At 35.1% G+C, this 15,448-nt stretch overlaps 1 protein-coding gene and 1 pseudogene across 1 annotated transcript; both read right to left on the reverse strand.

The window, feature by feature from the left end:
* Positions 1 to 320: 320 nt before the first annotated feature.
* On the reverse strand, positions 321 to 3,063 carry LOC107874386 (annotated as a pseudogene).
* A 4,689-nt stretch (positions 3,064 to 7,752) lies between these two features.
* LOC107874396 (dTDP-3,4-didehydro-2,6-dideoxy-alpha-D-glucose 3-reductase) lies at positions 7,753 to 15,194 on the reverse strand. The gene is made up of 12 exons (XM_016721190.2): positions 14,938 to 15,194; positions 13,663 to 13,803; positions 12,344 to 12,392; positions 11,970 to 11,987; positions 10,723 to 10,838; positions 10,538 to 10,651; positions 9,997 to 10,047; positions 9,161 to 9,249; positions 9,013 to 9,073; positions 8,840 to 8,917; positions 8,616 to 8,726; positions 7,753 to 8,165 (listed from the first exon to the last, which is right to left on the reverse strand). The coding sequence occupies exons 1-12, from the start codon at positions 15,064 to 15,066 to the stop codon at positions 8,037 to 8,039; spliced, it is 1,086 nt and encodes a 361-aa protein (XP_016576676.1). The 5' UTR covers positions 15,067 to 15,194; the 3' UTR covers positions 7,753 to 8,036.
* Positions 15,195 to 15,448: the final 254 nt, after the last annotated feature.

Consider the following 15,448-nt stretch of genomic DNA (forward strand, 5'->3'; position numbering starts at 1 on the left):
AATCTGTTGCAATATATAGATCATATGATGCATAAGTTGTCTGTGTTAACATGTAACCCAACTATGAAAATTATTCTATTATATGATTTAAATAAATTTATCTTTTTTATAGGTAATGCATCTATGGATCGTGACTACTGAGCAGGAGTTGCTAGGACTTATTTTATTACTCTAGGTCATGTTGATACTATAGCAGATCCAATGGTGGAGTTAATAAAGAAGGAATTGGCTGGAACAACAGCCATAAGAAGAGCAGTTAGGCAAGGTCAGCCTAATGTTGAGGCCCTTCATGACCAACCTACTGAGGCAGATCCGGGTGCTTCTTCAGGTGGAGTTGTTGGTGTTGGTGGAGTTGTTGGTGTTGGTGGATATTCTACTCTATCCAAATTCATCTCGATTATAAGTCTATAACATGCAATCTGCTCTTGCAGGCAGCCTCTTGAAGAAACTAGTAGACATTGAAGGAAGTTTGTGTCGAAATCTCGGGGGCCTTAACAGGTAGAGTCCAATGAGAAGCGCGACGACTTGGAATGGTGTGACATACATGACTACTGCAGCAAACAAACAGAATGTGACAAACAAAGCCGACGCCCTTGGATCTCTCCAACTCAACAATGAATGGAACCTTTCCCCTTGAGTCGCCAAGTCCCCTATCACGGTCTTTATCCTGCCTCCAATGCTCCTCAAACGATCATATCTCATCCTCACCCTATCCGGGCCCCTTCTTGTTGGGAACGTATCGAATTCTTCATCTAAATCGTCTGGGAAAACAGCGTGAGCGTGTGATAGATGGATGTCCATGTGAGGTGGATGTATTGGTTTTGATCTATAGTGCCAAATGCCAATCAAGAAAAGGTAAAGAAAGAATGTAGGGACAATCAGTTCAGGGTAGAGGACCAATATTATAAAGAGTATGTGAATCAGAATTGTAGTAAGTGGATTCTTCCAATGACACATTTGATCAAACCATTTCCCAATTGCCATTATTGGACTCACAACATACATTAATCTGAAAAAGTTAGCCTTAGCCCTCCTTAAGCTCCATATATGCGAACCAACGTCTAGCATGTAGTCCACAACCTCTTTTTTCAACGGTGGCTCAGCTCGTCCTAGCCTCGCTGACAGTATTTGAATAGTTTGGAACCTGAGGAAATCTTGCTGACTGATAGACAATGGATGAGCATAATGCATCTTTGGAAACAACGGTTGAGCGTATTTAGACAGCATATTGACATAAGATGTACACGAAAACCTCACAGCTAATTGAACTTCTCCCATCTTTTTAACACCCGATGGTTGCAGGACAGTAAGAGGGTAGGAATGTGTGTATACCTTCTCGGTTTCAAGGGTCGAGAGCCTAATCCTCACCTTTCCAATGCTCGTATATTTTCCCCCTTGTAGGTAGCCATTATCAAACACCCCTACTGTGATCACGGTACAAGGATCGTGTACTTCCCAAGTGCACTGCTCATTCCATTTTCGTGGCAAACTATCGATGATTGTCCTTGTACGAACTCATTTTGGCCCGTACTTAGCTATACAATAGGAATCTGTCGTCCCTCATCCGTCCTTGGACTTCATAGCTGACAATCCTATTGCACTGATGATCCCCAATTCAAGTAGTCCAATGCTTGATTTCCACAAAAGCTTTGACGTTGGCTTGAAATCGCTGCTGTAATGTATCGATTCATCCCACACGTGATATCCGCCATCCAAACTAAGCCTCAGATGAATCTAACTAGCAAATTTAGTCTCCTTTTTTTTCCCCTTCTACAACTGTATGTTTCTCAAGATTGTGCCATTTAGAAGGAACAGGCTTGTTGTCAAGCCTTCTAGGGACAATGCTTAAAGGAAGCACACATTTTCCCAAGAACTCGAAATTTGATCCAACTTTATCCTCCACAGTTATGACCAAAGGCTCTTCAAATGGTTCAGCTACAACAAAAACCAAGTCCTCATTCCACATTGGATTGACACTTCTTATCGGACAAATGTTCGTTTTCAAGGCCTGATTTCCACATACAACTTTCACACAGCACTCCGGTTGGCGATTCTTTTCACTTGGAAGCAAATCTAACTCTGATATACCAAAGTCTAGGAGAAAGATATACCTTTCCTCTAATTCTTGAAATCCCCTCACTTCCCACAGCTGCTGCATCCGAATGCCACGCATCACAAAACGCGTCGTCTGCTTGAGTTCCTCTCCAAACAGCAAGCATGATCTCCCCCTTTTTCAACTTTTCGCCTCTTTTATCCTCCAACCTATACCACTGTGGGGCTAATGAACTATCTGATGGAACTCTTTTTGGTACATCAATGAGATCAAACACGATTCTTCCTATCATTTCATCCAACACGACATCCTTATCTTTCACACAGACTTCAATGTAAGAAGCCTGAAGCCGATCCTGAGAGAACGCAAACACATTGTTCCATTCGGGGTTGGTTTTCTTCTCGAAATGCTTAGTGATGCCCTTGTAATTCCCAACTTTTACTTCAACATAAGGATCAAAGCTCCCTGTGACATCCTTTGTTAACTCTTTAGCCTTGACAACGCGAACATAGAGATATTCCATCTGCTCGACAAGGCCATAGGCAACGGTTTCCTTATCTCCTCCAATCATCATCCCTAATCCAACAATTTTTGGAGCTGTTTGCTTTAGAGCAAACTCTTCATGTGTTGAACCTTTCTGCATTTTCTTTTCTTGGACAGCACCAACTGCTCGACTCTTCGTTTCCCTCTTGCTTCGGGGCTCACCTTTTATAGGTTCCTCGGGGCATCAGGCGTGAAAAAGCTACTCCGATCACCCCACCAACACCTATTATGATGATATAGAACCCCGAGATATCTTTTTGATGCTGTGATCACATGAAGACATAAACTTTTAGACTCAATACCTAAAAGTTTTAACAGATTTTTCTTGTAACACAAACTTAAGTGCCACAAGAACACTGTAAAGAAATTTAGTAGGACAAATTCTTGGAGATATAGATGAAAAAGCTTTGAAAAGTTGATCAACAATAGCAAATTTTTATTTCCTTCTTTATATAAAAACATGAACAAATTTTATCTTCTAGCACAATAGTTAGTATTTCTCATAGAATCAATGGTTCAATAAAGACTTGATCTATATTGTTATCATCTTTTACAACTTTCCTACAAGAAATTCACAGATTTTACTTACGCTAACTTTGTGCGCGGATAGAGAGGTTGTTTACAATAGACCCTCGGCAAGATTTTAGTAATGCATGCAAATGACACAAAACTTAGAGAAAATGCTAACAAAAGGTGATCAAGAATAGCAATGTTGCTATAGTTAATGATTCATATATTACTACATAGAAAATTAAACAATAATTTATTAATGTTTGATCATGAGTAATAAGAAAAATAATGTTGCTATAGTAACAAAAACCAAATACCATTTGTTTCAACTTTCTTGAAAACCAACAACATTAGTGTAATCCCATAGGTGGGGTATGGGAAGTAGTGTACAAAAAACTTAACCCTACCTCGTGGAGATAGAGAGACTATTTTAAAAACCCTCGACTCAGGTAACGTGTGTATCAAAGAGCATACAGTAAATAATAACGCGATAACCGAAGCACAAGAAATAACAAATTAAAGGACAAGGAACTACATGAATAATGTTGGTAAGGAAGGAGAAATTTCTTGAAAACCAACTAGTGCATTAAGTTTAGAAATGGAAGAAAAATAATAAAAGAAGCAAGTTATTAAGAATCCTGGAAAATATAGCAAGAAAATTTAATTTATAGAATAAAATAAAAAATTGAATTTTTTTGTCAATTTTTTAGTGACTAGGAAAAGTTAAAGGGTGGGAAAAAATGGAAGAAATGATAACTTACTTGGAAAGGCAGTTGAAGAAAACAAGAGAGTTGTTTTGGGTAGTTATAACTAAGAACAGGAAAGTAGATAATTTTGGTATAGATAGATTTGTAATTAAGCAAAGTTTTGGGGCTGAAGTAGAAATAAATTAAATGTACATAAAAAAATTTGGTAGAGACACATTTTTAATTAATAGTAAGTTTTGGGGCTGAAGTAGAAATAAATAAGATTTACTAAAAACTTTTAGTATAGAAAGATTTGTAATTAACACAAACTTATGAAGCTAAAGTAGAATAAAGAAAACATACACATTTTTTGGTATAGGTAAATTAGTAATTAACGAAAAGTTTCTTGAAAAAAATTACGTTGAATGAGAAACAAAGAAGAGTAAAAAGAAAAACAATACAAAGGCGATGATACAGAAGCAAAACAAATTTGTTCTTGAAAAGTTATTTGTTTTTTTCAATTGAGATTGAACGATGTTTTAAATAAATAAAAAATAGAAATAAAGAAAACATACCCAACTTTTTCGTATAGACAAATTTGTAACTAATAGAAAGTTTTGGGGCTAAAGTAAAAATAAGAAAACATACACACAAAAAATTGATATGAAATGAGTCTTGGATAAAAATAACCTAATTGGATCCTTTTGGGTAATCATGTTTTGCACATATCACCTCATTCCAAAGAGAAACATGTCCTATTTTGAGGGTTTAGTGTTGTGGGGTGAGAGGGGGACTTGATGTGCTATAGAGATACGTAACGAGTTTGAATTTTCTTGATAAATCGTATAGAAATAAAGTTTACTAATCATTTTATCATTTTATTTTTGAAAAATAAACATTGTTACGTCGTGCGAATGAAACTTGATGAATTTTCATCAAATTTCACATGTGAACTTAAATATCAATGGTAGTGGTTTCTTTTCCACTTATAATAATTGAAAAATGACTATTTACAAATTTACTTCTAAACTAAATACAAAAAGTAGAGCGACGTGTTCGTTATTCATCAAGTTTGAAGCTATAAATTGTCATGAAAATTAATGATGAGATTGATGGTACATATTAAATTTTGATTCCTTGAAGACGGTTAAACTTAGATTAAAAAAAAAAAAAAATTGGACATAATTCATGGATAAACACTCTAATTTGACCTCCACAAATCACATTTCAACTTTTATTATGACTATCTCGACACTTCAACATAACATAATTATGTCTTGTGAATAATCCTTAACGTTGAAAATGTTCATCTAGACATCTTTAGGAGGTGGATTTTCAAAGTTGGAGTATTTATAGGGCCAACTCAAATCGAGTTAAGACGTCTAAATATGTATTTTCAAAGTCAAGATGTTTAGTTATCAGTTGAGATCAAATTAAGATATCTATCTATGTATTATGCTTTCTTGTTTCAATATATAAAACTTAGATGGTTGTTGGGCATAATTTACTAGAAAAGTTGGAGCTTTCGACAAAACGTCGCTTGGAAATGAGTTGAAAATCTAAAATTTCCTATGGACGAATAATTCCAAGGAAAGTCCGTCAAAAAAAAAAAAAAAAAAAAAAAAAAAAAACTAGAAGCTGTAAAATTGTAGTTGTTTGGCCCATTTCCAGGACCGGCATTCGTAACTTTATTTTTTTATATTTACATTCAAAACTCAAATTTGAGATCTCTAATTAAGGATGCAGAGATCGCAATTATTCCACCACAATCCATATTGGTTGCTCATTAATTTTCTTTTCTCTAGGATAAAATGACAATAATTAGAAATCATAGGTTGTACTAACAACATTGAATTGGATTATAAGTGCTATGGGTAAGTTTAAGTTGATATTGGATTAATTATATGATAGAAGGTTTTAATTGTGTGTAAAAGACACTATCTCATTCAATAATATATACATAACATTAAGATTTGGCTAAAATGATGTTAACACATGCTATATATAATAATAAGATATAAGCATTTAGTAACCTCAAATTAAGGTCAAAGTTGCTATTCCAACTTCACATGAGTCCTATTACCTCCCCCTCGGAACTCAATTTTAGCATATTTTTGTTACCCTTTTGTGTTGACATGACACCTTTATTACATAAAAATAAGGTACATGTCAAAGGTGCCACATCAGCTAAAAATGTGTTACATCAACTAAAAAAGATGACAAAATATCCTAAAATTGAGTTTAGCGGGGTAATAGGACCCTTGTGAAATTGGAGTGTGTCATAGCAAATTTAATCATAGTTCAAGGGGTAGTAGATGCTTTACTCTAATAATAATAATGGCAAATATTTTTGGTTCATTAGGTATATGATATTTTTTTTCTTAAATTAATTTTTGAGATTGTCAAGGTTATGTAAGATTAAAAATGTGAATCAAATAATTTCAAATATGAGCTATCTTATTTTCAAACTAAATAATCACATAATGCAATGACTGTATTTGTAGCTCAATTCTCTTATTTATAGGTCTAACGCACGAAAGGTTTATTTAAAAAAAAAAAAAAAAAAAGCTAAAATGTAGTCGTCTTCTCGATATACATTTTTCTTTTTTCTCTCGTATCGTCCCACAATAAAGAAAAAGCACATGGTTCTTCTTCATATTTATCATGCAAAATTATAATCGTCCTAAAAAATTTGTTCGATATCCCAATATTATAATTTTCCTACTAATGATTGTGTATTAAAGAGATTGCCTAGAACATTACTTCATGTCCGTGTGGAAGTTTATCCCACCAAAAAAAATTGAGTGTAATAAGAAATCTCTTATTAACTCTGTCTGTGTGAGCTCGTTCACATTGTCAATTTCAGATAAAGAAAAAGGATTTCGAGGGTCAATTGGAAACAGGCTCTCTACCCCATAAAGGTAGAAATTAGGATGCATATATCTTACTTTCTCAGACTCGCTTATGAAATTACACTTAATTTGTTGTTGTAGCAGTAGTAATAAAATCCCTTATTACTAACAACTTTCTTCTTTTTTCTCTATTTCTTTATCTATCTTTACTACACCCAAAGAAAAACAATAACTTGTCCAAATTGAAATTATTTTTTTTGAAGAAGTAATTTAATTGGTCTATACTTTCAATTTTCAACCCCAATAATTTTAATATGAGAGATTGCTTTCACAATGGGTCCAAAATCAACTACTTGACTCAATTTTAGTATTTAGTAATGTGTAGTTTGTTCATTTCTCAATCAATATTGTTTAATTGGTTTGGTAAGAAAATTGTATATAAGTTTCTCTCTCTCTATTTGTCTCTCAAAGTCACTTTAAAATACATATCACAATAATTATGAGGGAGAATTGATGTTAGGTGTGGTTGGTTTTAATTGTGTCATTTTCTTGTAGCAAGATATCCTTTTTCTTCATTGGTTATTGCAATAAAATTTTGAATTTGCCATGATCATTATCTTCTCAGTAGGAATGTTATTAATTACTTAAGTTGATACTTAGTACAAGTTTCTGCGCAACTCTGCTAATTGCAGGGGGAAACCTTTGATCTTCTATTAGTACAGATATTGAATAACTCTGTCCATCAAAGCTTCAAAAGATGTATGAAAGTTCGTTCAAGTGTCTTATAAGCTTCTAGCTTTTCAAGCAATGAAGAATTGAACCAACAACATACTCAATATCTACGTTGCTCAAACTCTTCAAAACTGTCGATGGATGTGTGTCAGATCATCCAAACATAGTGTATTTTTGAAAGATCCGACACGGGTGCGGCAATGTTCAATGTTTTTGGGGAGTCCTAGCAACTTAGCCCAATATAGTCCCACCAGTGGGGTCTTGGGAGAATGAGTATATCAAACCTTACCTCTATCTTGTCAGATCGAAAGGTTGTTTCCTAAAGACCCTCGGCTCAAAGAAAGCAAAAACACAACATTTATGAAGATATAAGCAATTGCAACATGTACTTTTTCATCACTTTTATTCAACTCCAATTAAGTTTAGGTGCACTAAAACTCCATCCCAAATTGTACATCTGTTTACATAGTCTTCCTTATAAAACCACACTAAAGTTTCTTAATGAACATGTTTTCCAACTTTCATAATAGGATCAGAAATACTACAATGGCTCTGACCAAGAAATTGTCGAGTTTATAGACAACGAGACGATGAAACCAACCAAGATGTAGCTCACAGAAGAAAGTGGAGTATCCGAGCTATGGTAAGGTCTGCACAAAGCTAGAACTTTTTTACTTGGACCAGAGCTCCTTGTCGCTTCCCTGATTCGAGCATCGCTTCCAAAACAGCAACATCACGAGCACTTTCAGCAAATGAGAGACGAGGATCGATGTGGGAACTTTGGTCCTTCTGCACAAGAAAAAGAAATTCGATAAATCGAGAATGAAAACACAAGATCAATGATCTAGAGTAGTAGGTTTACACTGCAACAACAACGTTTACAATAATACTGTTATTGCTACTATGCCTGTGTCTGAAGCAAAGTTAGGGTCGGCTATATGAATCATCGCCGACTATGTCACTCTGCTTAAGCTCATTTCGGACCAATATAATTACTCCATGTTTTTTACTAGCATATAAATCTTTGACCCGACTAAAGAACTCATTGAAGACATAGGACTTTTAGAAAGAGCATAAGGACGATATGCATGCGGAAATGACTGTTCATTTCCCAAGACAAATGGACAAACAGAACGTGACTTAAAATATATGTACCCTACGCAAGGAAGAAATCCATCCTACTGATTGTTTGTAGGTCACTAGTAAACAAGGAAATGAGAACTTCAGGAAGCATTTTACCTTCAGGTTGGCCGTCGATACATCTGATAAAAATGTTTTCAGTTCATCAGTGACCCCGCTAAACTGATAAAAGAAGCTCTTGCTTTGACCGTCAGCCATATTTAGGGAAACCTGCCACAACAATTTAAAAGGCAAAAGCTATGAGAAATGTCCTTTGTGAAGGAAAAGAAGTTATATCACATTAAATTTCGCTCAAATGAGAAATAAGGAAGTTTCCCAATTACCGAGTACCCATGCTGTCCATCCTTGATACCACGCTCAACTTGCAGCACTCCGTTCAAACCCACAACTCGCCACATTATCTAGAGATATGAAAAGCATAATTAATCAACAATTACCGCTCTACAGATATGCTGTCACGAAAAACAGAAAACAGTCTAGTTAGTACGTTACTTGCCTTTGGTGACTTCGAATTCACCACCATCACAAAAACTCCTGAACACCCATTCTCCAGTTGACTAAATAGAAGAAAGTTCATCATGATTACGTTCAACTTCGTTAAGATCAAATTCTTTGTATGATGAGGATAATAGTTTTGAACTCACAAGATCGACGAGATGTTATCTGGAGGAGGCAAAGTCTTATCCACATGAGAATTCATGGATGACAATGATGAAATCTCACATCCAACAAGCTGCTCATTTGGAGAGGACAAGAGTTCTAATTAATAATCGAAGCAGCTTTGACTAGTAAGATACATCCAAAATGTAAAAAATATATTTTTAAAAGAAGTTAAGAAAGGTTATGAGTGTGAAGCTTAATTGACAAAGGTAATAACATAATGCAGGCCAAATTCAATTGCTTTAAGGTTTGTATCGGTGTTCTATTACTCTTAGGGGTTGTTTGGTAAGGAATAAGTTATCTCGAGATAATTAATTAATCCTGGGGTTAGCTATCCTAGGATTAGTTATTCCACCATGTATATGGGATAACTTATCCCATCATTATGGTATAAATGGAATTCCGGGACTAACTAATACCTCCAACCAAACGCAGGATAAAATAATCCTACATTTTGTCTTGGACTATTATACTTGTCTAGCCTAGACAACCAACAAAGTTGTTGATGGTTATGATGAGTTTATTGCATGAGCCTAGATATTAGAACATGAATTAGGTCACCCATGCGAGAAGCTAGAATTAGTAAGTTCGTCCCACTCAAGCGTCAGACTTCATGAATAATTATGTCAGTTTAAATTTTTCGTGCACATTCAAGGATTTAAAGAAATTTTAAATCAAATATAATACTGAAGTGCCAAAAAAGAAACCTTGAGATATACCAATTATACTTGGATCTACCGTAAACAGAGAGGACAAAAAAGAGATATCACCCAATAGTTATCGCTACAGATCGGTAAGGCTGGAAGGATGAGAAGATTACCATCCTTAGTCCAGCTACAAAATGTACGCCCATGTCTAGAATGAAACCGCCCTGAAGAAATCAAATGAGATTGTCAAAGAGCAAGTCAATGATTTTAAACCAGAAGAGAGTAGATAATGCACAGAACATACTTAACAACTCAAAAATGCTTCAATCGTACTTAAAACCTATGTTACTCCGACTCTTAAAAAATCCAATTGATGCGTGCCAGATCCTTCTAAAGCAGTGCAATTTTTTTGAAGATCTAATATGGGCACAACAACAATTTTGGAGAGTCCGAGCAACATAGCTTAAAACTACACAAAAGAACTCTCGACAAGAAATGTTACAGAAAGCTATTCAGTATCAGTAATACAACTAATTTGTGACAAATGTAAGTTCAAAATTATTTTGCATGTACTATGGCAGAAGAGCACATCAGGGTCTACACTAAAAGAAGCTATTTTATATTACGAGGAACTTTTTCTTCATTGATATTCAAAAGGCAAAGTCGTTTTCATAAGATAGAGAAGCTAATATATCGTTCAACGAATATACTCACAACAAACTGGCGTCTCCAGGAACTGGCGAAGTAAGGATTTGAGCTGTTCATTGATCCTTCAATGATTACTTGGATATTGATCATCTCTCCAATTTCAGAAATTAGCTTCTTGCTCTGTATAAGACATAATCAATTATCCAGCCTAACCACATTGAAAATTAAGATCACGACACCATTAACAGTACCTCAATGATGGCAGGTTCGAAGCGATAATTTTCTGCAACTGCCCAAATTGGTTGGTGAGTTAATGTGGCGCTAAGAGAACTATAGTGAGCCAATGCTTTTTCTGCCTCTTCCACAGCTGTATTTGTGGACCAGTCTCAGATATATTACAGTGAAATGCATTCGAATGTAGATTGCAAAAAAAGAAAACATGCTCATGCTTTTCCTTGACTTAATTCCAGATCTTCCAATTTCCAAATAATCTTAATATCAGATATATAAAGGTGAAACACACCAAATGGGGAACACAAAAAGAAAATGTATCCTTCTGCTTTGCTTTTCCGTAACTTACTTAATTCCAAAAAAATAAAACCGCATGATGCCTTATCATGCTATTTCCCCTCAAGACAGCTGGGAGCCCTAAAAATACCACAGTTAACTGTCACTCAAAACTATTGCATGCCTGTCTGATTTCGTAGCTGTAAACGACTCTCCCTTTGCTTTTCGTTGTATGTTTTTCTTTAACAAACTTCAAAAGTCCGATTTGAAGCGACCCACGGTGGAAGAAAACTGAAATTTTCATCAGTATCTGTAGATGTCAAGATTGAGTATTTGGAAATTATCTTAGATCGTAGAAGCTTATGTCATGCTTTACTTCTTTAACACGCAACCAAGCATAAGTGGGAATGAACCAATGAAGCTTCATTTCCCACAGCAAATAAAAAAAGTTAGGTACGCAGCTGTACACGGCCAAAAGTTTAGATTCTTACATTTTCTGCTTTCAGGTGTAAGACGAAGTACATAAACAACATCCGCTCCTTCGATTGTTAAAAGACTACACAGTTCTGCACCTCCTTGGTGCTTTGTTAGCAACATACACGCTTTACTTAAGAAAGGGTGTACTGTCAGTGTGTCTTCCCACCACTGGTCTCAGTATACTGATGAAGCATGTTGCTGGTTATTAAGTTCAGATTTAACCCCAGAACTGGATTTTGGATATAAGACGTACAAGTTTTAATACAAATATCTAAATGTTCTACACTAGCCTTTGAGGCCAAGACATGTTAAACTTCCAATTATTTGTTTTTAGATAGTTATGCTAAACTTCTATCAGTCATGTCACTAGAACTTGAGCCAGTTGTTGGAAAGTACTCGTAGAATACAATTAAAGTTGAATTAGTTAAGTGCACTTCAAACAGAAAAAAAATAAAATGATCAGAGATTCATTAAAATGCATAAGTTCAACGGAATTAAACTGCATCTTACTTACTTTCGGCAGCTGGTTTCTCTGGAGCATCCAATTTCGCCAAGTAAAAGAACATATGCAAATACATAGTTGTTAGTTTTTTGCAAGTCACACAGAAATGAGCACAAGTTATTTCTACTATTCATAGACAGCAAATTTAAAAGATAAGTAAAAAAGAAAGATAAAACCAAGTATTTGTCATGCTTTATTACAACAACAAACCCATTGTATTCTGACAAAAGTGGATTTGTCATGCTTTATTGAAGGTAAAAAGAACAATGAAATTTTCTACCAAATGAAATTCAAAAATGTCTGGCCATTATCAACGCCCCGTTCAACCTACTCAAGATAGCTTCATCCAAATATATAAGTAGAAAAGAGAGGCATTAAAAAAATACCTTGAAGGACATGCTTCCCTGCCTTGAGCAGCCTCAATGACATATCCACCTGAATGAATTAATGGAAATATCAAACACAAATTTCTGAAATAACTCCATTTCATTAAGGTTAATGCTGATAGTGAAGACATTTCCGCTTCCATGAGATAGCAAAATTTCTTGTGATTTTGTGTCGTGAAAGTGTATACCTTTCTTCTTTTAATAAATAGTACAGTCTGGACTTATTTGATAAAAGATTTCCTATCCCGATATTGTAACTCTGACATCAATGTGTTTTAACTACGTTCTATTTTGCTGTTTCTCTAAGTTCTTCACAATTTACTGTGATTCCTATAGTAGTCTCCAAAATCATTGTCGTAAAAAAAAAGAAAAGAACTATGTTCGTTGATAGGTAAGTGTTACAACTTTGTAAAGGTCCTGACCCGAATAACAACTAAGTGAACGAAATGTATCATGGAAGTTAAAATAAGGGGGAAAATGTAAGTGAATTATGTATGTAATTCATTGTCTTTTAGAAGCTAATAATGAAAGCATAATACTTTCTTTCCTACTTCAAGCAGATTGGGCTATCACTTTCAGGAGAAACTTTGAGGACTTGGAAATAGAGAGATCCAGTTAAATGAAGACCGTGAAGAGATGGTAATTTCTTGGTGAAATAAGCGTATAAGATTTGGAACTGCAATATCCATCCAAAAGTGGTTGGTTTCTGCTGGACAGAAACAAATGAAGCTTGGTTGACGGAAAATAACCTTCAGAAGAGAGGTTTTAAATTACGCAGAAGGTATATGTGTGAATTATCGAAGCTAATCATCCTTGAAAACTGATGGGTGGCATCACATATCTGGAATATGTTTTGTGTATGTTTGGTTTGCATTTGGTGATGCCTCTAACAGTTAAGGACCTTTTACCGGCCTGGTATGGCAGGGAACCGGGGAAGGATTTCAGAAAGCTATGGAATTTCTTCTCTAGTCTAGTCTGTATATTTCGGGTTATCCGACTTACTGATAAAAAAAATACTAGGTAATTTCTTCTCATCTATTCAAGCCTTGGTGAACAGAGTTACACAGTACCTGTCCGGTGGGAGGTAGCAGGTACACATGGAAGTAGTTGAGGTGCGGGAGAGCTAGTCCGAACACCACAGTTATCAAAAAAGAAACTTACTGACAAAAAAATGTTACTTTTCCTACTCCATGATTACCGCCTTGACATGAAATGAAATAGAGAGGGGATTATAAGACGCAAGCAGGAAACATAAGTTACTTGTGCACATGGAAATTTGATGAAATAGAAAAGCACACAGACTAGACGGAGGGATATACCATGGCTTGCCCAGCAAGAACCACAGCAACACCTGTAATGGAACTATCTTTAATGATCTCCTCGAGCCCAGCATCTCCCCACTTACACACCACATTTGGGAAATGCTTTTGTGCTACTTCAACAGCACTTCTGGCAGATTCCTAATAAAAATATATACATTCTCATGACTCTTAAAAGTAACAACGACAGCCAATAACAATTTAATAGACAGAAAAGGTACACAGAGATTCAGTTGCTATTATCTAACTGAAATTTTTATTCAAGAAACTGCACACTACACAAAGTTCTCATTTTCAAATTCATACACAAACACCAAGCAAATAAGTATTCTGGATTTCCCCAAAAACACAATTTTTGCTTTCAAGAACGATGCTACACTAGACTGCATAATGTTTACATTTTTATCAGATAGGCAGGTAAATCCACTAACAAACGCACACAAAATAGCAGAAGTGTTAACAATCCAATTCTCGCTGTTAAGGATAATGCTATAACTAGACCACAAAAGTTGCCACTTATATCATTCCCAGAGAACTAACCCCTAGGAACAAAAGCATACAATTAGCATACAAAAGTTGCCACTTTTACCATTCCCAGATTATAGCTTTCAGCAACGATTCAAGAAAACGGAAGAAATAGAACAATTGCACAGCTCGACTATATAAAGATACCATTTTTATCAGACCCGGAAACTAAAATCCACAAACAAATACAGAAGATCTTTTCTTTCCACAAAAAACCCATTTCATAGCTTGGAACAATGATACAAGAAAATGGAAGAAAAAGAACAACTCCACAGCTAGACTACATAAAGATCCCATTTTTATCACACCGGAAATTAAAATCCCCAAACAAATACAAAATTCCTTTTCTTTCCACAAAACACCCAGTTCTTAGCTCTGAACAACAACAATAATAATAAAATATCAAGTGTAATCTCACAAGTGGGGTCCAAAGAGGGTCGAATGTACGCCCACTTTAGCCCTACCTCGTAAAAATAAAGAAACTATTTCCGATAGAACAATTCAAGAAAATGGAAGAAAGATCCCATTTTTATCACACCTAGAAACTAAAACCCAAGTGTCTTTTCATTCCACAAAAACCTAGTTCTTGGCTATGAGCAGCAACAACAACAACAGGTCCATTATAATCCCACAAGTGGGGTCCAAAGAGGATCGAGTGTACAAAGACATTAGCCCTACCTCGTAAAGATAGAGAGGTTGTTTCCAAAAGAATAATTCAAGAAAATGTTGGGGGGCCAAATTAAAAGTTACCTCACTGCGACTCCAAATGGCACTAAGTACAAAGAGATTAGGAATTTCAGCTAATCTTGGTATATATTGAGTCTTAACAAAAATGCCAGCTCCAATAATGGCTATATGGGGTGCCTGTGACTCAGCCATTGCAGATCTTCAAACACAATGATTGATACTCACTATACTGTCTTTCAGTTTGATTTGTGTAACTGTACTTCAATTGACCACAGCTATAGTATTGATTTGTCCTTATTTTAGTTTTCCATCGTACTAAGACCACGTTTGGACTAGATCAAATCAACTTTTAAATCTTTTTTTTTTAGCTTTTTTTTTTTTTTTTTAGATGTTTGATAAATTTAAAAAATATTTTTAAAAAAGTTAAAAAATAATTTAAAAAGGTAAAAAGTGGAAAGCTGGGTACCCCTGTTGTTTACTTTTTAGATTAAAATTTTTTTAGGTTTAATCATATTTACTCTATTATCCCTTATATTTTCCTCAGATTTCAATAATATAATAAACTTGTATCCCT

Source organism: Capsicum annuum, chromosome 1 (genome assembly GCF_002878395.1).
Source record: "Capsicum annuum cultivar UCD-10X-F1 chromosome 1, UCD10Xv1.1, whole genome shotgun sequence".
NCBI classification, from domain to species: Eukaryota; Viridiplantae; Streptophyta; class Magnoliopsida; order Solanales; family Solanaceae; genus Capsicum; species Capsicum annuum.

Excerpts from the sequence above, each read along its gene's own strand:
- LOC107874396 (XM_016721190.2), bottom strand. The coding sequence starts at position 15,066 with ATGGCTGAGTCACAGGCACCCCATATAGCCATTATTGGAGCTGGCATT. Across the intron at positions 13,804-14,937 it reads CCATTTGGAGTCGCAGTGAG|GAATCTGCCAGAAGTGCTGT; the intron begins GTAACTTTTAAT and ends TATTTTTATTAG. Across the intron at positions 12,393-13,662 it reads TTCTTGCTGGGCAAGCCATG|GTGGATATGTCATTGAGGCT; the intron begins GTATATCCCTCC and ends TAATTCATTCAG.